The sequence below is a fragment of the Ambystoma mexicanum genome, chromosome 8 (assembly GCF_040938575.1).
Source record: "Ambystoma mexicanum isolate Mex_15411 chromosome 8, UKY_AmexF1_1, whole genome shotgun sequence".
NCBI classification, from domain to species: domain Eukaryota; kingdom Metazoa; phylum Chordata; class Amphibia; order Caudata; family Ambystomatidae; genus Ambystoma; species Ambystoma mexicanum.
Genome location: NC_090929.1, coordinates 389,171,332 through 389,194,100, shown reverse-complemented (window position 1 = coordinate 389,194,100; position 22,769 = coordinate 389,171,332). Strand labels below are relative to the sequence as shown.

Sequence of the window (22,769 nt, the reverse complement as noted above, 5' to 3'; positions counted from 1 at the left end):
GGTATGAACTCTTCGTTGAGACCATTTTGAAAGGTATCAAGAAGATGGATCCACCTGGCCTCTTTTTGTAGAAGGCTCGTAAGGGCATTCGAAGAATGTACAACGATGTCAGCGATCCACCAGGTAATATCGACCGAATGGTGGAATTCCATGTAGTGACTCACCAATGGGGCACTTATGGTTTTACAACGAATCCTCGACCGGTGTTCGCAGATTCTGATGTGGGCAGCACGCATGGTCTGACCCACGTACCTGAGGCCGCATGGACATTCGATGATGTACACTACTTGCTTGCTTTTGCAATTTGTTAGATTGCGTAGGGTCCAAGGTTTTCCATTCACCATGAAATCTTTAGTTTTTTTAGTGTATTTGCACGCAGTGCAATTGCCACAGGCAAAGTGGCCCACAGCACTACTCAAATTCCATAGTCCCTCTCTCGGTGCAGGTTTTAAGAACCTAGAGTGTACAAAGTGGTCCCTTAGATTCTTGCCACGTTTAAAGGCAAATCTGGGGAATGGTTCATCCTGTAGGCACAGGCGGGTGAGTGGCCAATATTTAGAAATCAATTTCTTGATTTTCATAGAGTGGGTGCCGTGTGTAATGACACAGGTGGTCCTGGGGTGGGTATCCAGTGATTTTATTTCGGGGGCCAATAGTGCCTCCCTGTTATAAAATCTGGCACGTTTCTTAGATTTGGATATGATGTGGCGTGGATATCCTCTCTGGGTCAATCTATTGTCCAAATCATGAGCATGATGGTAAAAATCTTGAATGTCAGAGCAATTGCGTCTGATCCTCAGGAATTGACCGAATGGGAGGTTCTCTCGGAGATGTCTAGGGTGGTCGCTAGAAAAATGAAGGAGAGTATTCCTATCACTAGGTTTTCGGAAAAGATTGCATTTAATTTTTCCTTCACTGTGTTTAATTTCCAAGTCTAGAAAATTAACCGTTGTTGCACTGGATTCCATTGTGAATTGGATGTCACTGTTAACATTATTCAGCCAAGCTAAAAAATCGTCAAGGGTGTCTTTGGTTCCTTCCCAAATGAAGAAAACGTCGTCAATGTATCTTTTCCATTGTTGAATGTTTTCTCTGAAGGGATTAGTGTCAGCCAAAATGTTTATTTGCTCAAATTCTGCCATGAACAGAACCGCTAGGCTTGGAGCGAAAGTCGCCCCCATTGCCGTGCCTTTCGTTTGTAAGTAAAACTGGCCGTCAAAGTAGTTTTTTGTGAGGGCTAGGATGAGTAATTCAATGATGAAAGGGATGGGGACTCTTTCCTGGAGGTCATATTTCATCAACTATCTTCTCATACACTCAATTGCTTGGCCCTGGGGTATGCTAGTGTACAAAGATTTTATATCCATAGTAACTAGCAGATGTTGTGTAGGGTCAAAAGGAAGGTCTTCAAAAACCTGGATCGTGTGGGTCGTGTCTCTTAGGTATGTAGGGGTCAGGACACTCATCGGTTTCAGAAAGAAATCTATAAACTTACAAACAGGTTCAAGTATCGACCCACACCCGGACACAATGGGTGTGCCTGGTGGATCGATGTTGTTTTTATGAATTTTAGGAAGGGCATAGATGGTGGGTACCCTTCCTTGATTACTAGTCAAAAAATCAAACTCTTTCTTAGTGATCCATTCTCTGTCCCTTGCATAGTTGGCGGTCTCAATAATCTCATTGAGAATGGACTTGGTCGGGTCCTGTCTAATTTTAGTGTAGCTAATGTCATCTGCTAGAAGGTCATGAACCATTTTGAGGTATTGGGTTGAGGTCATCAATACGATCCCACCCCCCTTATCAGCTGGTTTTATGACCAATGACCGATTTTTGGATAATTCCAGGATAGCATGGTGTTCTTCTCTAGAGATATTATGTTGATAGTTGGATTTTTCTCTCTTGAGATTGTGTAGATCTTTAAGCACACATTTCTGAAAGGTAATGATTTCAGGCGGTACCTGATGGTCCTGTGGACAGAAGGTGGATGGCGCATGTAACCCTGAATCTGGTTCGACATACTCTTGTTCTTGGTCCTCAAAAAATGCTTTGAAACGCACGCTACGGAAAAACTTACGTACCTCCATTTCAGTCTTAAACCAGTCGAATTGGTGGGTAGGTACATAAGACAAGCCTTTTTAGATAGCTGATGTTTGTGTTTTTGAAAGTGATGTTGGCCAGATTGAAAATTGGTATGGGTTGTTTGTCTACCTGGTTCGTCTCCTGCGGCCTCGGTTGTTGCGCATCATAGGTTGAAAGGGTTGATACCATGGGGGTACCCTCCCGGGTGGTCCCATCATCCCACCTCCTCCTAAAAAAGGATATGGTGGTTGGTAATTGCCAGGATTGCGGGGTTGATTTTTTCGACTTTGGTCGTCTGACCCACTGCTGCTCGAATTGGAGAAAGAGACCTATTTCCTCCTGTATCTCCCCTGATTTTGTGACGGTTGTTGGGTTTTGGCAGCCTCTCTAGCCTGGTCAGTAGTATAGGGAAAAAAGAGGTCTACACTAAATTCCTTGCAGTCTTTTGTCAATTTTTTGGTTTTCTTAGAGATAGTAGCAGTTTTAAAGTCTTCAAACAGTTTATTAGTGGCAAGTAGTTGTTCTCGAGCATCAGTAAGTGCAGGATTGTTTAAGAAATTCTCTTCCTCTTTATCTAGATCTTTTTGGATTTCCTTACTAATGCGCTGGGCTGTGGAAATAGTAAGAACCATGAGGTCACGGCTACATTTTATAGCAATGTGGCTAAAGATGGTAGTGTATTCCTTGTCACTCAGAAAAAGGCAAGGCTCGTTGCGCACAATTAAGCCAGCTGGAATAGTATTAGATCTTAAATACTCTCTAAGAAAATGTCTATGGAGTTCCTTCCGGAACTGTTTCTTTTTGAGTTTTAATAAGTCCTAGCTCCCTGAGATTGGTACAGGGCGTGGATTGGGTCCCGGTGGGTCAAAGATGGAAGGACCCTGGATAATATCTGCCGTCTCCTCTAAGGTCTAACTAAAGGTTTGGCCTTCGGCCATATTCAGAAGTGCAAAGCAGTGAGAGCACGTTACATAGGAAAAAGGAATAGATAGATAAAGTAGCAGAGAGGACAGCAACGAAAAGGGGATTATTAGGAGAAAAGTAGAACACCGGCACTAAATCAACCGGCTATGGGCCTAAAAATCAGGCTTATTTTAAATGCACAACCTAAGCAACCGTGGTTGCTGAAGTAAATGTAACAAACAATAGGGGAGCCCCTGTGTGCAAGTGTGAGTGGGGGCAAAGTATGTAGAATTTACAAAAACCGACAAAGGGGTACTCGCACGCGAGACAGTCCTAGATTCTGTCCGACATTCAAATTAAATCTCCATAGTAATTTAAAGGCTAGTGTTTGCGAGGCAAATCACTGGGGATACACCAAGGGAGCAGTTTTAAGGGCAGTATTCTTTGTTCTTTGTACACGAGGACAAGTGATGTATGTGGATCGGAAGACAAGATCCAGATCTGTGCGTGACTGTTTGTTGCAGACCCACTGCTTTGTGCAAATTTCACATGGGTTTAGCTTGAGGAGGCATCAAGGTGCTGTGCATGAAAAAACGGAAAATGCCACTGTAATCATTCCTAAAAGCAATGATTGCACAACAACTGAACACAGGCACTCTAACTCTTTACATGGGCAAATGTCTTTTGCAGTGAGTACCTGAAATAAGGGGAAGAGGGCTCCTGTTGGGCTATAATCTACTTAAGTAATACATATTCAACATGTGGGTAGGTTTATGAAAATGTGTGAACTCTTGCTTCCTTAAACGCGGCATAATATTTGCTTATTTCTCTCACTCCCACACAGAGAACAATTTGAGTGTTGACAGACTGCCAGTCTCAGGTAAAGTTGGCCTTTTTTTGTTAACATTTATAATGTACTTCTGCACACAACTCCAAAAACAGAGGGTCTATTTTGAACTGGCAATCAGTTAACAGTGATCCATTTACTCCATAACCAGTTTAGTTATAAAACCACTCCAAAAACACATGTAGCCTTTCATTTTAAAATTGGAATTATTATTGGAATACCAAGCAAGAAGGTAAGGGGTCTATACGTTAATGCACTAGGTTGTGCTTGTAGTCCCATTGCAATACTTTGGTCAGTTTATTTTTTCCACCGATGTTCCAACTGGCTTAAGTTTTTTTCAGCGTATTTCCCCCGTCTCATCAATTTCCTTTCATCTCCTCCTGTCCCCTCCTCCCCCCTTGGCTATCTTTTCCTCTCCTCCCTCCTCATCTGCCCCACCTCGGGCTCCTTCTTCACCTTCGCAGGCCGTACCTCTGATTTGTACCCCTCCCCGGAAGGCCTATAAGGCTGGCAACCTTCTTCATCTTGCCACTCTCCACTCTCGATTTGCTGTCAAACTCTCCTCTGACATCTGCCACCTCCTGGAAGAACCTAACCTCAGTCTTACTGAGACATGGTTCACGGCCAGCTCTGTCACAAGATTTGACACTCTCCTCCCTGATGGCTACAAGATCCTCTCCGCACCCAGATCCACCCGGTCCGGACGGGGTGTAGCCCTTATCTTCCCTGAGTGGATTCCTGCCTCTATCATTCCCACAAAGACATACTCCTCTTTCAAATGTCTTGTCTGCAGGCTCTCTCTCTCCTAGCCACTTTCTCACCATGGCTACTATCTACCGGCCTCCTGGTCAGATCACCTAATTTGTCTGAGTGGGCGGACCTCTCCTCCTCCCTCCTGGCTCAACCACTCAACTCCTCCTTGGAGACCTCAATAGACTCCTTCTTTCTCCTCTGTACTCTTCAGTGACCTCTGTGATTCCCTCTCCCCTTCTACCCTCCCCTCTGGCACGACTCACTCTGCAGGCCATACACTTGATGTCTTGATCTCCTCTGACCTCCCCCTCTCCATATTCTGACCACCCCTCTCTGCTGGAGCGATCACTCCCTCCTCTCATTTCTCCCTCTCCCCCCCCCCCAGGCCATGCCTACCCCAACACTGCCACATACCTTCTCGGACATCCGGCCCATGAAACGTGCGTCAGTTGAGGCTTTCACCGCCACCTTCTCCCCCCCACGCCCTCCACCTCTGGCTGACTCACATCCTGACACAGCCCTGTCTAAGCCCTACTCCTCCATTTCCGATACTCTTGATGCTCTTGCCCCGTCATGAGGATCCGTTTGAAGCCCAAAGCCAAGTGTAATTCTTGGTATGACTCTGACCTGAATATACTTAAACGTAAGTGTAGGGTGGCTGAGATGAAATGGAGGGCTTCTTGTTCATCCTCTGACAAACTGGCCTGTCGCCTGCTCCAAAGGCAATACCGACTCTGTCCACACGAAGAAGGGAGCCCACATCCAAGCCCGTGTGTCTGCGGCATCTAACAACTCGGCCAAACTCTTTAAAATCTGCAAGGAGCTGGCCAACCTTGCTGCAGTCTCTACCTCTCTTGTCGCTTCCCAGTCACTTTTGTATGGCCCTTGCCTCTCACTTCATCTCTAAAACCCAGGATATCCTGTCCACCCTCTTGCCCCCTCCCCCTTTCCTCCCCTCTCCTTCCTTGAACTCTGGCACTCCTAAACCCACCCACCACCCTCTTTCTCTTCCTTTCCTCTCTTCTCGCCTGACCAGGTCTCTAGACATGTCCGATCTATGAAAGTCTCGTCAAAACAGGTTCATCCCTTTTCTTGCAAAACCATCAAGGACCACATTGACACCCTCGCTCCTGCCCTGGCTGATTTCTGCAAGCTCTCCTTGGCCTCAGGAGCCTTCCCCTCCCCCATAAGCACTCTCTTGTGCACCCTCTTCTCAAGAAACCCACAGCTGACCCTTCTTGGCCGGCTAACTATTGCTCAATCTCCATCACTCCCTTTCTGGCAAACTCCTGGAAATGCTGGCCATGCCGCAGCGTAACCTTTACTCTGATTCTGTTGGTTGTCTCCACGACCATCAATCTGGCTTCAGAGCTGCCAGAAGCGCGGAAACTGCTCTCCTGAACATCCGTGAAGATCTGCTCTCCAACCGTGACTCTTAACATCCCCTCCGCCTCATTTTACTCGATCTCTCTTCTGTCTTTGACAAGGTCAACCATACTATCCTGCTCAACCGTCTCCATGACAACCTGGGTATCACCGATCAGGCTTTGGCCTGGCTGACCTCTTGCATCTCTGATCGACCAGCCCAGGTCCAACTTGGCTCCTTCCTTTCATCTGTGTACCTTTCTACCTGCGGTGTTCCAAAGGGGTCTAATCTCTCACCCTGGCTCTTCAACCAATACCTGGCAACTCTCGCCCACTGCATTGCCATTTTCTGCTTCAACTTTCAGGGCTATGCTGATGACACGCAACTAATTTTCAGGCCCCCTCTGCCACCTCCTCTCCTTCACTCATCTCTGGCTGCCTATCTGCCATTCAGGATTGGTGTGCCGCCAGCGATCTCTGCATGAATGCCAGCTAGACAGAGATCCTCCTCATCGGCACACCTTCACCCTCCTTTCCTGTCACTCTCTGGCCGGCCTCCCGTGGCACTCCTCCTACTCCCACTTGTGAGGCTAAGAACCTCAGGGTCATCTTTGACTCCATGCTCTCCTTCTCTGCCCACATCTCTGACGTCTCTAAAAAGTCAAAGTTCCTACTGCACCTCCTCAGAGGTATTCTGCATTTCCTCTACTTCCACCAGAAGCACACTCTCTCTCTAGCCCTGGTTCTCTCGAGGTTGAATTATTGTAACAGCCTCTTTTTAAATCTACCTGCTTCTACTCTCAGCTGTTTGCACCTTATCCAGAACAGGACTGCGAGACTTGGCCTCAAGCCTTGGAATTGTATCTCTCCAGCCCTGAAATCTCTCCATTGGCTCCCACTATCTGCAAGGATTAAATTCAAAACCCTTTGCATTGTCCACAAGGATTTCTGGGGCCTGGGTCCAAAATACCTTCAGCTGTCCCTCCGTTATTACCTTCCCTCCTGAGCTCTTCACTCCTCTACCTCTAACTCCCTCAGGGTCAGTCGTTTTTCAAAGAAAGGAGCTGGGGTAGATCTCTGTCTTCGGCTGGGGCCTTCCTTTGGAAAAGCCTCCCCGCCACTCTGAAACTTGAGGAGAACCATCTCTGGTTCCGGATGCACCTCAAGTCCTTCCTCTTTGCCTTCGCTCCTCCTCTCCCCTGCTGATCTGCTCTGTCTCTGCACCGTGCACCTGGCTTACCCTCTGACTTTCGGGCCCAGGTACCTGCTCACCCTGCCACCCACCCGTACTGCCTCTTGGCAATCGCTTGTACTGGGGGTCTGTGTCTGTAACCATACAGTCGACTGCCCCCTTTTTTCTGAACTTATTAGACACAACGTGTCTGTTGCCTTATACCTTGCACTTGCTGGCTGCACTACCACTGTTTGTTGGTTTTATAGTCATTCCATCGACAGCCAAAGCATATAATGCGATAGCATCTAAAAAAAAAAAAGCATCTAATGCATTTTTTAAAAAAAACAAATTTTAATGGGTGGGTTCCCCACCCAACACCCTTTTTTTGACCTTTAAAACCCATTTTTATTAAACTAAACCCTTTTCCATGTAAAAAAAATGCATTAGATGCTTTTTATTTTTAAGATGCTTTTTTTAGATGGTTTGGCTGTCGATGCTTTGGTTGTCAATGCAATGACCGGATACCCTGTTTGTTGCTTTTTACTATTTATTTATTATTTATCTGTATTCCTTTGCTCAGCACTTTCCACTTCTCCCCCTTCCCATGCACTTTCCCCTTCCCCTCTCCTGTTCTCAATGTCACTGGGTCTAGTAAGATCGTTGTCTTTGTACTCCTTTGTTCCCCTCCCTTGCCTTGGTGTGCTCTGAAAAACATGTGTACGAGCGTGATACAAATAAAATATCAATATCAATTTCTGAAGCAGGCTTTTGGCTCTATTCAGTGTGTTACAAAGACCCTTAGCATCTGATTTCTTTTGTGGTGAAAGTAAGCTATCTGTAATCCTTTATTCCCCACATCTAATTTTTCTTCTCCCTTCTCCGTCGCCATGCTACATACCTGATTTTGACAAATGTGCTTGCTGCAGAAAGAAAATAAATCGCAATACGACTGTGCGGTCAGCTTTTCCTGCCTTATGGAATGTCCTCTTTTTTTCCTAAAAATGCTTTAGAAGGGTCTCGAAGTATATCCACTCAGTTTAGATCATGAGTGATCGCTTTAGGGTCTGAGGGCCAGTGAAAAGACTAGTAGCTATGGTCCCCTTACCATGGAGACGTCTGTCACTCATTCGTGGACCCCGAGATCCTCTGCCAGGCCCTCTTCACCTCTGCCCATTTCTCTCCTGATGCCGCCAAATGGGTTGCCTCTTTCCTGTTAACACTGACAGCAAGTTTGATGGTCTCTCGGGAGCAAGAAGAGGTACACTGCCAACCAGTAAGAATACGATCCACTGGCGGAACTTAGCCACTCAGCGAAAGGTATACCCCCTGGCGGACCTGCTACTTGACACACCTCCTAACAGCAAGTGGGGATCATAGGATGCAGTAACTATAGGGGATGACAAAGGTAGAACATAAGATGCTTGATAGAATTGAGGATAGTCATGTAATAGAGAAGAAAGTTAGTATAGTAACTGGGGTTAAAGGATGACAGCAATGAAGAGCACATAAACAAGTAATCCTTTCCAGCAGAGATCATCCCAAAAATATACCTGTAGTCCAGAAATCAAACCTAACTAAATACCTAAGTAACTTTCCAAAGAAAAACACGATGCATTACATATCCGGGATCTGGAGTCCTTCAGTCACAGGAACTGTTGTGAGAACTCTGCCAATGCGTCTCGTCGCAGCAGATATAGTTTTCCGGTCATGATGCAGGTCACGTGAGCGCGGCACCGTAGAGTAAAGGACAGTGGCGCGTCCTAGTCAGCTGCACGTCTTCCGTGTACACACGGAAGAGTCTCCTTGATGTGGCTCGCCGTGTTTCCTGTGATCTCTAGGGCAGTCGATGTGCACCGGCGTAATATGCCGGGAAGCTGGCGGGGCACTTGTCTCTAATGGGTAAGTTCCCAACATTTCCTGGCTGACAGATCTTCTTGAGTCTTTGCCGGGGATATGGTTGCCAAACCCTCACCTATCTCTTGCGGCTTACCCCAACGCTCCTGTGTCTCCTCTACACTCTATAATGTGTATACAAAACCACTGTTTGACCATCTGCACTCACTCGGCATCTCGTACAGTAATTATACTGACTATATACACATTCATATCCCCCTAACTGGCGACCATTCCAAGAACACCTTCTGAATAACCTCGACCTACACATCCATCCAATCCTGGATATTCGCACACAGCCTCTGTCTTAAAGACAAAAAGACCGAGCTTCTCATCATTGGCCCCCCTGGCAAAATTAGACCAGGCCTACAAAGCCTTCATCATCGACGTCACAACTTCTCTCTTGCTACTTCTGTCAAGACTCTGTGCTTGTACCTTGACTCCTCACTAAGCATGACTCGCCAGGTCAACCACATCGCCTCGTCATCGGGTTACGCCACTAAGCTCATCAACGCCAGTAAACCCTTACTTTCTGCCAAGAGCCATCTGGAAGTTGCCCGTGCTCTCATAGGTTCTAAACTCGATAACTGTAATTCTCTACTGTGCGGCACCTCTGGGGAAAAAAACATGCACAAATTACAAATGGTGCAAAACAGTGCCCTCTGGGTGACACTAGACATTGGCAAGCGTGACCACATCACGGAAGCTAGAAAATCTGCCCACTGGCTCTCGGTCAAGGACCGACTCAAGTTCAAGGATTTGTCCCTCACCCACTCATGCCTTTCTACTGATGCCCCCCCATACCTTGCCCAAAACATCAAGAAACATTCTTCGGCTAGGTAAGTAACCTTCAGCCTACAAACATCACCTCATCATACCCAGATTCAACCGGAAAAGATCGGGGGTGCTAGCTTCCCAATCCGTGCTTCCAACCTTTGGAACAAACTCCCGCCTAATTGGTGAGAGAAACCCATTCTATAACTCCTTTGAAAATAATCTTAAAACCCATCTTTTCAACTGGCATTTTCCTCCTCCTCTGGCTCCCCCGACCCCCATCTTTTTCTACATCAACTATTTCTACGCCTTTGTAACCAGGGCCTAGATGCCCATGGGCTTTGCACGCTTCTTTATAAATGTACATATAAATAAATACACACTTACCAATAAGACCACAGAAGATACTGCATGCCTAATTAACAAGGTGACTTGACTGTGTAAGAAGTGCGTGTGAGGTAACCTTACTAAGCAGGAGAGACCACCTGATGGTGAGTTGCTCCTCTTGGGTACATGCAAGTGGAGTTGCCCACTTGCATGGTGAGAAATCCTTTTGGGATGACTGTGTAACTATTACATCAAATCATCCCACCAACTTTAGACCTGTTATGGAGCGGTTCTCTTAGCCGATTGGCTGCATCTAACATTGATTTTCATCCTCGGGTTTTTCTATAAATCAGTGGGCGAGGGGTCTGCGGGGCACTTGGGGACAGGTCTGACTGTAGTTCCCGTCAGAGCAGTGTGGGCCAAGATAGGTTGTCCGTGGAATTCCAGTTTTTCTATATGTAGTGCGGCGTCTGGGCAATTTGCACAAAACCTCCCAACCCTTAATAGGTTTGGCTGTCTAGGGGCTTTAGAGGAGATTACTGACGGGATGCCCGTCCCAAAGAAGCTTTGCCACCAGTGGTCCCATCTAGTGACATATCTGCATCTGGCTGTAGAATGGAGGCTTGTAAGTCGATGAAGTAGGGGCTGCCATTGTGTTCTAAAGGGATGTAGTTCCAATACCACTAAGGCTGTCCAAGTACGCCTGACTGGTGCAAACATCCTGGTATGGAATATTGCAGGCCTGATCAACACATTTCAGGATACTGCATGATTGTACTTTGTCAAGAACCCCCAGGTTATCATGTTCCAGGAAACCTGAGCTATCAACCCCATTTACTTACATGGGTTCCTCTTGTTTCACATGCCTGCAGTAGGGTCTAGCTTGAAGGATTGATCCTCTGGGGACCTGGCAATATATATTTGAATCAATTTCGATCAATGTGGGATGGTATATATGCTCCTTTGTTCAGTCGACTGCAAATATTCTCTCTGTGACAGCAATAACCCCTGAAGCCAAGACCCTTAAATTGGTAAATTTGTATAATAATAAAAGTGGTAACGGAATGTTTACTCTTCTTAAATCTTTAAAAACATTTATGTGAAATAATTTTGACCGACAGGGACGTGCTCACCATGTAATAGTGGGGGGGGGTGAATTTAATCTACGTTTAGGTTCAGGCGAGGATCTTGTATATGACATGGAGGAAGAGACTGCCTTGTCGATCCCAAAATCAAGTTTGTTGTATCTCGCAACCTCTAGCAGTGCAATGGTGTTCCTGTTAGAGACTGCTTTGGGAGCAGTAAACCGAAGATTCGATTTGTAAACGGCTGGCAATTTCACCTTTGATAATGGGAGATCCCGCTGGATTATATACTTTATTCTGATTCCTATGAAGTGCTGTGGATGTATCCCTGCATGTGATATCTCTGGGAGGTGTGCGAGTAATCGCCTCCTGCTTTCACTTACAAGGGTGGTGGGCTAAACCCACTCCGTTTATACTGAACCCCTACCAAAGGGAGTTCGGGCCGAGTTTGCTGCTGGAGAGAAAATAGGGAATTTGAGACACTACAGAGGGTGGTAGTTCTAAATACGGAAATACTCAGGACTTGCCTTAATCCCTAGTCTCTCCCTTCAGACATAAAGGCCTTTGCCGGTTTTGTAGTTAACTGTAGGCCAATTTTCATGACAAGTAAGCCCATTAAGAGTGAGAGCCTTGCCAGTAGAGGATCATGGTTATCGACGAGTTATAAGATTTAGAAAGGATTTTTTCTTACAGCTCTCAAAGCTTCTCCTCCTTATGTGGTGAATATTAGGTTAAGAATGAAAGAGTATAAATTAGAACGCGCAACTAGAATGGTTGAGTTAGCTAGGAAGCATTGTTAATGTTAATGGCTCTTGTACCGCGCACTGTTGCCATTTGCATGGTCTCTTGGCGTTCTGGCGGGTCTGCAATGGAAGGAGGGTTGGGGCGGTTGTTAGTGGGGTTGAGAGGGAGAAGAGCAAGAGAGCTTCGATGTGCTGTTGGTAGCATCAGTTCAGAGAAACCGGTCACTGAGCATTGGTAGGTTTTCAGTTGTCAGCCGTCATGTGGTGGTGTTATGATTGTGTTGCGTTTAATCATTGGGATGCTCTTTGTGCAGCAGCTACTTCTAATGTCTCTAAATCCGTTTGGATGATCATAGACAGAAATATGAATGGGCTCAACCTGGCTCTTTTTGAAAGTCTCTGAAATACACGTTTCGGAGAAGGACTCAATTCAGCACTTTCTTACCTTGTATAATACCAAATGCACTGGCCAAGGGATGGCTGATGGGTGTTTTCCTGTGCACGAAGATGCTCTGACCCCCCTTTCCAGTTAGGAACTGATATTGGTTGTTGTTAGACAAAAAGACACTTCGAGTCCCTGAAAATGATGGGTTACCAAATTACCTTTTTTTGTGCCAATATTTACCTGTGGGACTCCATTTTTGACACAAGTCTTCATTGCTATCATTATTACTGCCAACTCCAGAAAGCTGGAAAACATTCACTGTGCCAATCTTAAAAACGGGAAATAAGTCTCTCTCATCTTTCTACCACCCATTAACTCTGCTGAATGGATCTTCCAAGCTTCTCTGAGGATACTTCTGAACAGATTGAAGGATTGCGTGAGGGAACACAATCTTCTGTCTGATACTCAGCTGGTCTTTTGGACAGGTAGGGGTATGGTATATCATTACCTAAACGTGTACTTAATCTTGGCAAAATACGGTCTTCTGTTGAGATATCATCTCTATGTGGCCGTTATGGACCGAAGTTCGGCATTTGACTATGTGAATAGGATGCTACTTTGGGCGACCCTAAACCATATGGGTATCCAGAGGCTCTTTATTCAGAAGATGGAGGTTCTGCATACCAATTCATGCATTTGAGTTTGATCTGGAGAGGTTGGGGAATTGAGTGATCCCAAAAGGGTGTCAGGCAGGGGTGTGTTCTTGCACTGCTTTCATCCACCCTAGAAGCTATAAATGCAGAAGTACCCCAAGACAGGGCAGAAAGTACCCCTGTTTTTAGCTATGCCGCTGTTGCAGTGCTGCTTGCTAGAACCTCTGAAATTGGTGTAGGCACTTGTTGATAAGTATGCTAACTATATGCTGAACCGTGGTTTGTTGGCCCATGCTGGGAAATGCTATGTCATGCGCTTTTCTAACACAAAAAAGAGAGACCCCGCAAATCTTAAGTGGCTGCAGGATAGACTTTTTCTTATTTTGGGATTACTTTTAATAAGCAATCGGCGTCTTTTCTGAAAAGACTAACACTCATATACAGAGGTCCACGATGAATCAAGTTACTGGGTGCTTGTTTAGATTTGAAAAGATCACGAAGCAGCACTCATTTGAGCATATGCCGGAAATGTCCTCGGGGCAAGTCATTAATGCTGGGGCTTATGGAAGTGGATTATGGGGCTTCAGGAACTTTGTGGCCAACAAAGGGCGGAACATGTGTTTCGAAGGGATTGTGTCCTCCGACGTATGCCTTATCTTTGATATATCCTCTTCCAGCTTGCTGGCCTCTGACATTTTTTCTTCGTAGAGGGCGCTGCACGTCGACGTCCAGCGAGTCGGTGTCCCTCGACAGCATCAGTATAGGCGCCGACATCATCATGAGTACAAATAGTCACGCGCAGCGTCCGTTGCTCAGTTCCGTTTTTCCGCACTTTGTAGAGCCTCGGAGACGTAACGCTCGGTTCCTTTCTTCGCACAAATCTTCATTATTCGAAAATCTAAGTTTATAACAATGGCATCTTCATCCGAAACATCGACGCCACAATCCGGTTTAAAAAAATGCAGAGACTGTGGAAAGAAGATGTCTCGAACGGATCCTCACTGGATCTGTTTGTGGTGCCTGGGATCGGAGCACCAGTGTTCAGAGTGCGAGGGCTGCATGTCCATGACGGCGAAAGTCTTGAAGGAGCGTAAGGGGAAGTTAGAAAGAGGTAAGGCAGTTAAAACGTCTTCCCCTTAGAAAGGGTCACCTGCCCCACAAAACATAGCTCTCGGGCGAAGTGGGCAGAATTCTGTAAAAAAATGCTTAGGGTCTTCGAGAAAGCGGCCTCGACCCCCTCATAGATACCTAGAGGTGATGCCCTGGGTGAAACACCCGAAAAGCAAAAACACAGCGAGTTGTTGAACCCGGTGAGTAAAAATACTCGAGAGCGCCATGAACCTTCGAGTAAAGGCAAAACACCATCGGACAAAACTGCGTCATCGACGCCAGTGTCGAAGGTACTTTCGATGCACAAATCGGCACCGCCGACTCAGTTTTCGACTCTGATGAAAGATAAGCCTAAAAACTCTGCTATGCCATGGGCACCAGAAGTGTCGAAAGCCCCGACCATGATGTCGAGAGTGGCGTTTACAAGCTTGACGATACTGAGTAGGATCCCGATCCTCTCGAGTTCGAGGCCTTTTTCGATTTCTTAAACGCCTTTTTCAGGTTTGTCGAAGCCTAAGACGTCCACGTCAACAACTACGATGTATTCACAGGCAGTAACCACAAATTTGGCTCCTTCTCTAGAAATGGGTTTCTCTCCGTATCCAAGGTCTGATTACTTCAGAGCCTTATCATCTATATATGAGGAAGGGGAGGACTCTGACAATGAGAGACCTTTTGGTCTACAAAGAACAACAGTGCCTATTCCAGAGGAATTCATCTCTGAAGAAAACAGGTTGAAAGATCTACAAGAGTCTCTTCAGCAGGCTAGTGGTATAGATACCTCTCCAGAGGTAGAATTTGCTAGACCACAACCTGGAGAACATGCTGAGATGCCTTACAGGGCCCTTATGGCCAGAATAATACAATTTATGGGGTGGACTACACCTGCACCCTCTTTTCAGCAATATGACCTTACTGTTATACTCGATAAAGGACCCCAAGAGGATCCCATTGTCCCTTTTCAAGGTGCACTGCAAAGGAAAATATCTGAAAATTGGGAGACTCCTCAAGTTATCCCAGCATTAAATAAAAAACTCTCTGCTATTGTTCCGCTCACCTGGTTCCCACGGGGGCGTCGACCGGAACTGGGCCGCTGTTATTTCCACCAGCGTGACGTGTAGCGCCGAGATGACTGACTGGACTGGCCCGCTCAGCCTAGTTTGTCTGGCTCGCAAGAATATTCTTCTGCAAAGGAGAAGAGGAATTAACCACCCGTGGAATTGAGTGTCAACCCACCTTCCCCACTCCCGTTGTCTTCCCACTGATCACTCTTGATGTCCCCTCCTTAGTCTCACCTGATGGTTTGGAAGGATGAGCGCTCCATCCTGCGTCGACCGCAGGGGCGCGTTGATGACCCTTCACTGGCGTAGAGGAATTGGTGAGTTCCAGTATTGACTGTAAAGTCCAATTGTTCATAAGAGTTCAAATGTCTGCTCTTCACTCTGTCCGATTCCTTGCAAGTTGCCGATTAATCCACTCGAAGATTTCCAAATGGCACTCGGTAAGATTCAGGTAAGTCTATTGTGTTTTTCCCCTTAGGGGCCAGGGTACGGCGATGAAGCAGAGTTGACTGTGCCGACCCGAGATGAGGTGAGACCCCCGTGGTAAATCAGGTACGTTTTGTGGGGGGTAACTGGTATTGTCCTTGCTTTCTCCCCTTAGGGGCCGGGGTACGGCGATGAAGCAGAGTTGACTGCGCCGACCCGAAATGAGGTGAGTACCTCCCGTGGTAAATCAGGTAAGTCCTTGGGGGTAGCTTTTATGGCCTTAGAGAGTCCCTTGCTCACCTTGCTGTCTTTGTCTCCTTAGGTGTCGGAGGGCGGCCGCGAGATGGAGAGAGCGTGATGGAATGCTGAAGTACCGCCAAGCAGATGAGTTCAGCGCGGCGCCGTAGGAATGCGAAGCGATGCTTCAAAGACTTCTGTCTTTCAGTTCCGTGGCGAAATGGATCAGGATTCAGGTAAGGATTAAAGTTAAAACTCCTGTTCTAACCTTTATCCTTTTTGTCTTCTTGTTTCAGGAGTCCCAGGACTGAAGCGGGCGTGGCTGAAGACTGGAGCTGCTGAAAACACGGTGAGCGTTACGCTGCAGCAAGCAGAATAACGCGAAGCACGTGTGGCTGTCCGGGCGTGGTTTAAATAGCCTTGGAAGAAGATCCAGGTAAGTATTCTTCCACAGCCCCACCCAAGTAACAAAATAGTCCCTTCAGTAAAATAGTCCCTCCTAAGCCTCATTTGGCTTGAGTCTTCATGCAGCATGGTCTGCCTCAGGTGAGTATGCAGCATGGTCTGCTTCAGGTAAGTTATCAATAATGAGCCTGGCGCCCATGGCGCCAGGACTGACTTTATCTTTATGAGCCTGGCACCATAGGCGCCAGGACTGTACCCAAACAGCCCCTAACTGGGGCTTTTGGGCATGCTCCAAGTGGCATGATGCCTGCTTCCGGGGCTGCTGGGCCTGGTCTGGTCTTCCGGGGGCAGGCATCATGACAGCACTCCCCCCTCAAGGCCCCTCCTAAAGTCGTTCTCCCCCTTGGCCGTGGTTTGTCTGGAAATTCCCGATGGAACCTCTTCACTAAAGAAGGTGCATGCACGTGGTCGCTAGGTTCCCAAGACCTTTCCTGTGGACCATAACCTTTCCAGTCAATTAGGTAAAAGAGTTTTGATCTCACTCTTTTTGAGTCCAAAATATTCTTGACTTCGAACTCGGGCTCCCCGTCTATGAGGATAGGTTCAGGTGGAGTGGTTAGCCTTGTTCCTGGTTGCGCTGGCTTCAAAAGAGATACGTGGAAAACGGGATGGATTCGCATATGAGCAGGTAGGTCCAACTTGACGGCCACTGGGTTAATAATTGCCTTGACAGAAAAAGGTCCCAAATACCTGGGGTTAAAGGTCTGAGTCCCCTTGAGTGGTAAGTGCTTAGTGGCTAACCATACTTGGTCCCCTATTTGGTATTGAGGAGCTTCACTTCTGTGCTGATCCGCATCCTTTTTGTATTTTTCTTTAGCCTTTTGCAAATGGATGGTTGCTTCTTTAAAGGCTTGTGTAATAACAGCGTGGAGATGGTCCACTGCGGGCATCTCTAAATGCTGGGGTGAGTCCAAATCCGAGGTTCGAGGATGGTGTCCATAATTGGTAAAAAAAGGACTTTGTCCAGTTCCTGAGTGTACGGAATTATTGTACGCATACTCTGCGATCCACAGAATGTCTTTCCAATTTCCCTCAGACTGATGTAGCATACAACGGAGGTACTGTTCAAGAGTCTGGTTGGTCCCCTCCGTTTGACCGTCGGTCTGAGGGTGGTGACTGGTCGAAAGCCTAACATCAATTTGTGCCAGTTGGCAGCATTTCCTCCAAAAATGTGAAATGAATTGACTGCCCCGATCTGAAATTAACATGAAGGAAAGCCATGCAGGCAGACAACATTTTCAAGGAATTCCTTGGCCAGGATTGAAGCTGAAGGTATCCCTTTTAAAGGAATGAAGTGGGCCATTTTAGAAAAAAGATCTACAATAACTAGAATGGTATTGTAACCTTGGTACGGGGGTAAATCCGTGATGAAGTCTAATGACAAGGTATGCCAAGGGGTAGGTGGTATGTCTAATGGTTGCAGTAATCCAGCAGGTTTTTTCTTTTGCCCTTTATTTTGTGCGCAAATGCCACAAGACATGACAAATGACTTGACATCCTTTCGCCAGGTAGGCCACCAAAATTTCTTCCTAATTTTAGCTTCGGTTTTTGCAATACCCGGATGCCCTTCTATTAAGGTGTCATGGTAATGGGAAATGACAAGTTCCTGTAGTTCCTTTTGCGGTAAAAATAGCCGGCCTTGGTAATAAGGTAAATCATCGATGACAGAGTCCTCTGGACCTTTCTTTGCCCAGTCCTGTAGGGCAACGGAATCAAAGAGTTGGTGGATCTTGTTTTGAATGTTCTCCAGTGTCTGTATGGAAGTCAGGCCAAGGATTCTTTGTTCCGGAATTATGGGTACGGGTTCTAAAGTTATTTCTGCTTCTCCCATTCCAATCCGGGACAAGGCGTCTGCTTTACCATTCTTACAACCTGGTCGATAGGTTATTACAAAATCAAACTCGGCGAAGAACAATGCCCAACGGAGTTGGCGCGAAGATTGGGCTTTGGCTGTCTTTAGGTATTGTAAGTTGCGGTGATCGGTGATGACCGTGATGGTATGTCTGGCACCCAGTAGATAGTGCCGCCAAGCCTTGAAGGCGGACTTGATGGCCAGCAGCTCCTTGTCGGTTATGGCATAGTTTAATTCGGGGGCTGAACATTTTCTTGACCAAAACGCCACTGGGTGAAGCTGGTTAGTTTCGGGATCCTTTTGGGAAAGGACTGCTCCCATGGCTGAACTGGATGCATCTGTTTCCACTATGTAGGGAAGGGCGCGGGTGTCTTAATATGGGAGCAGATGTGAATTTAGCTTTTAACTCTTGGAAGGCGTTCTCGGCTTCCTCTCTCCACACAAAGCATTTGTTTTTTCGCAATAGTGTTGTGATGGGATGTACAATGTGCGAGAAGTCCGGGATAAATCTGCGGTAGAAATTGGCAAAGCCAAGCATGCTTTGAACTCCTTTGATTGAACTTGGCGAATGCCAATTAAGAATGGCATCCACTTTTCGTGTATCCATCCGGATTCCTCTCGGGGTCAGAATAAATCCAAGGAATTCCACTTCCGTAGTGTGGAAGATGCATTTTTCCAGTTTAGCATATAATTTATGCTGGCGTAACTTCTCTAGGACTGCTCGGACGTTTTTTACATGCTCAGATTCTGATAAAGAGTATACTAAGATGTCGTCGATGTAAACGACCACACAAACGTCGATAAGCTCTCGGAGGACATCGTTCATGAAGAACTGGAAGGCTGCTGGTGCATTGCATAGTCCGAAGGGCATCACCTGGTACTCAAATAGTCCGTACTTGGTGCGAAAAGCAGTCTTCCATTCGTCACCCTCTTTGACACGTACCAGATGATATGCCCCCCGAAGGTCTAGTTTCGTGTATATACAAGTGTCCTTCACCTGGTCTAGTAGTTCTGGGATCAAAGGCAGTGGGTATCGATTCTTGATGGTTATCTGATTCAGTGCGCGATAGTCTATACATGTTCTAAGGTCGCCTTCCTTTTTCGGTACGAAGAACAAAGCTGAAGATGCAGGGGATTTGGACGGGCGAATGAAGCCATTAGCAAGGTACTGGTCTAGGTACTGGCGCAAATGAAGATTTTCGGGTTCCGTAAGGGCATAGATTCTGCTTCAAGGTGGTTGTGCTCCAGGTACAAGATCTATTTGACAATCATACGATCTGTGAGGTGGTAAGGTGTTTGCCTGTTCCTTTTGGAAGACATCCTGAAAGTCTTGGTATTCAACAGGTAATTGCATGGCTACTGGAATTACTGGGGCCAGGACTGAGTTTTGAGTTTTCCTTGGGTAGCAGGTGTGAGCACATTCTGGGAAGGTTAGTTTCTTCTCTCGCCAATCAATACAGGGATTATGTTTTTCCAACCAAGGTATCCCCAGTATCAGCTGAAACTGTGGGGCCTTGATTAAGTCAAACATCATAGCCTCTCGATGCCCATCTTGACTCAGCAATGTCATCTCTGCAGTGGGATGAGTTACGGGTCCAGAGGCGATTTCCGTTCCATCTACAGTGGTGACCACATCGGCCGTGGTCTTGCGGGTGAGAGATAGATTCATCCTGGTAGCCAATTCCCAGTCCAAGTAATTTCCTATGGCTCCACTGTCTACGTACGCCTTTACCGCGTACATGCGTGATGGCTGCTCTGGATCTACAAGGACCATGGGTATGGTGAAATGCGAGGTCAGAGTGTCCTTCTTTAAGCTCGGCAAGCGGACCTCTACGCTTGCCGGGCGTGGTCGTTTCCCGAGTCAGATTTCACATGGTTTTCGTCTGCTGCTCCTATAACTTTCTTGGATGGTTTTACAGGGCAGTTCCGAAGAAAATGACCAGCAGTTCCGCAATATAAACATAATTGCAGTTGCCGTCTTCTATCTCTCTCCTTTTGGGTTAGGGGTCCTTTAACCCCCCTGATTTGCATTGGTTCTGAGACATCTACTCCCTTGGAGCTTACGTGGGTTTTAACCAACACCCTGTTCTCAAACTTGGATCGGTCAGCCTTCCTGGTTTGAAGTCTGTGATCGAGCTGGACCACTAGATCTACATATTCAGCACAGTCTTGAGGCGGGTTCACGATTTGGGCCAAAACATCTTTGAGTTCTCCTCGAAGTCCTCGATGGAATAATGTGATTCGCTTGGCTTCAGGCCATTCGGTTTCCACTACTAATCTATTGAAAGTTGCAATGTAAGATAAAAGATCCTGGTTACCTTGACGTAGGGATAAAAGTTTGTTGTCCAAAGCCTGTCCTCGGGAGTGTCAGGCGAATAGTCTTTCCATGCTTGTTCGAAAACCCTGGAAATCTCGAAGAATCGGGTCATCCTGGTTAACTAGTGGAATGGACCAATCCGCCGCACTGCCGTTGAGATATGACAGTACAAAGGCTACCTTGGCCTGATCGTTTGGGAAAGCTCCAGGTCTACATAAAAAGTGCAAGCGGCATTGATTCATGAATGTTGCAAACCCTTTTGGGTCTCTGGCAAAGCGTTCAGGCGGAGCCAAAGGAACGGCTCCAGGTAAATTTATCTGCACCGGGTTACTCGATGGTACAGGAGCTGGACTTGGCCCAAGTCCTGGTAGAGGTGTTTGTCCAGCCTGGCTCTGTAATAGTTGTCTGGCCAACTCATCAGTTCGTTCTTTTGACACTATCAGTTCCCTCCTGAGGGCATTGGTTTCTTGGCGGGCGGAATGCACTTCGGCCCTTAATTCCTATAATAATTGGGCCAACTGATCAGTTTCCGAGGTCTCCATGACGCCCAGGTGGGTATTTGTGGGTGGGCTTCGCGTTCTGTTACGCTCACCTGGTTCCCACGGGGGCGTCGACCGGAACTGGGCCGCTGTTATTTCCACCAGCGTGACGTGTAGCGCCGAGATGACTGACTGGACTGGCCCGCTCAGCCTAGTTTGTCTGGCTCGCAAGAATATTCTTCTGCAAAGGAGAAGAGGAATTAACCACCCGTGGAATTGAGTGTCAACCCACCTTCCCCACTCCCGTTGTCTTCCCACTGATCACTCTTGATGTCCCCTCCTTAGTCTCACCTGATGGTTTGGAAGGATGAGCTCTCCATCCTGCCTCGACCGCAGGGGCGCGTTGATGACCAGTTACTTCACTGGCGTAGAGGAATTGGTGAGTTCCAGTATTGACTCTAAAGTCCAATTGTTCATAAGAGTTCAAATGTCTGCTCTTCACTCTGTCCGATTCCTTGCAAGTTGCCGATTAATCCACTCGAAGATTTCCAAATGGCACTCTGTAAGATTCAGGTAAGTCTATTGCGTTTTTCCCCTTAGGGGCCGGGGTACGGCGATGAAGCAGAGTTGACTGTGCCGACCCGAGATGAGGTGAGACCCCCGTGGTAAATCGGGTATGTTTTGTGGGGGGTAACTGGTATTGTCCTTGCTTTCTCCCCTTAGGGGCCGGGGTACGGCGATGAAGCAGAGTTGACTGCACCGACCCGAAATGAGGTGAGTACCTCCCGTGGTAAATCAGGTAAGTCCTTGGGGGTAGCTTGTATGGCCTTAGAGAGTCCCCTTGCTCACCTTGCTGTCTTTGTCTCCTTAGGTGTCGGAGGGCGGCCGCGAGATGGAGAGAGCGTGATGGAATGCTGAAGTACCGGCAAGCAGGTGAGTTCAGCGCGGCGCCGTAGGAATGCGAAGCGATGCTTCAAAGACTTCTGTCTTTCAGTTCCGTGGGGAAATGGATCAGGATTCGGGTAAGGATTAAAGTTAAAACTCCTGTTCTAACCTTTATCCTTTTTGTCTTCTTGTTTCAGGAGTCCCAGGACTGAAGCGGGCGTGGCTGAAGACTGGAGCTGCTGAAAACACGGTGAGCGTTACGCTGCAGCAAGCAGAATAACGCGAAGCACGTGTGGCTGTCCGGGCGTGGTTTAAATAGCCTTGGAAGAAGATCCAGGTAAGTATTCTTCCACAGCCCCACCCAAGTAACAAAATAGTCCCTTCAGTAAAATAGTCCCTCCTAAGCCTCATTTGGCTTGAGTCTTCATGCAGCATGGTCTGCCTCAGGTGAGTATGCAGCATGGTCTGCTTCAGGTAAGTTATCAATATTGAGCCTGGCGCCCATGGCGCCAGGACTGACTTTATCTTTATGAGCCTGGCGCCAAAGGCGCCAGGACTGTACCCAAACAGCCCCTAACTGGGGCTTTTGGGCATGCTCCAAGTGGCATGATGCCTGGTTCCGGGGCTGCTGGGCCTGGTCTGGTCTTCCGGGGGCAGGCATCATGACAGCTATATAAAGAGCATCAGCTTCGGATACTGAATATCTAAGCAGGCATCCAACTCCAGAGAATCTAGTTGTGGAGGCAGAGACTTCATCAAGCAGTAGGTCAGCATACCCCACTATTCCACAGGACAGGGATGACAAAATGTTTGATGCCATGTCAAAAAAAGTTTTTTCGGCATGCAGTATGGCGCTTAAATCTATCAACGCCACTTGCACGCTAGCAAAATTCTGCCACACCCTTTGGGAGTGTGCTTCATCTGCGGCTGACTGTCTTCCAGAATGGGAAGAA

The 22,769-nt window shown here is 47.0% G+C and overlaps 1 protein-coding gene across 6 annotated transcripts in view; it reads left to right on the top strand.

The window, feature by feature from the left end:
- Window positions 1-22,769, top strand: part of ZNF618 (zinc finger protein 618) — a 2,057,359-nt gene that overhangs the window by 231,517 nt on the left and 1,803,073 nt on the right. For 5 of the 6 annotated variants that reach the window (XM_069609870.1, XM_069609871.1, XM_069609869.1 and 2 more), the window contains exon 3: window positions 3,830-3,865. The exons of the other annotated variant lie outside the window; for it this stretch is intronic. In XM_069609870.1, coding sequence (XP_069465971.1) covers window positions 3,830-3,865 — 36 coding nt within the window. The remainder of the gene's footprint in view (window positions 1-3,829; window positions 3,866-22,769) is intronic. 6 annotated transcript variants of the gene reach the window in all.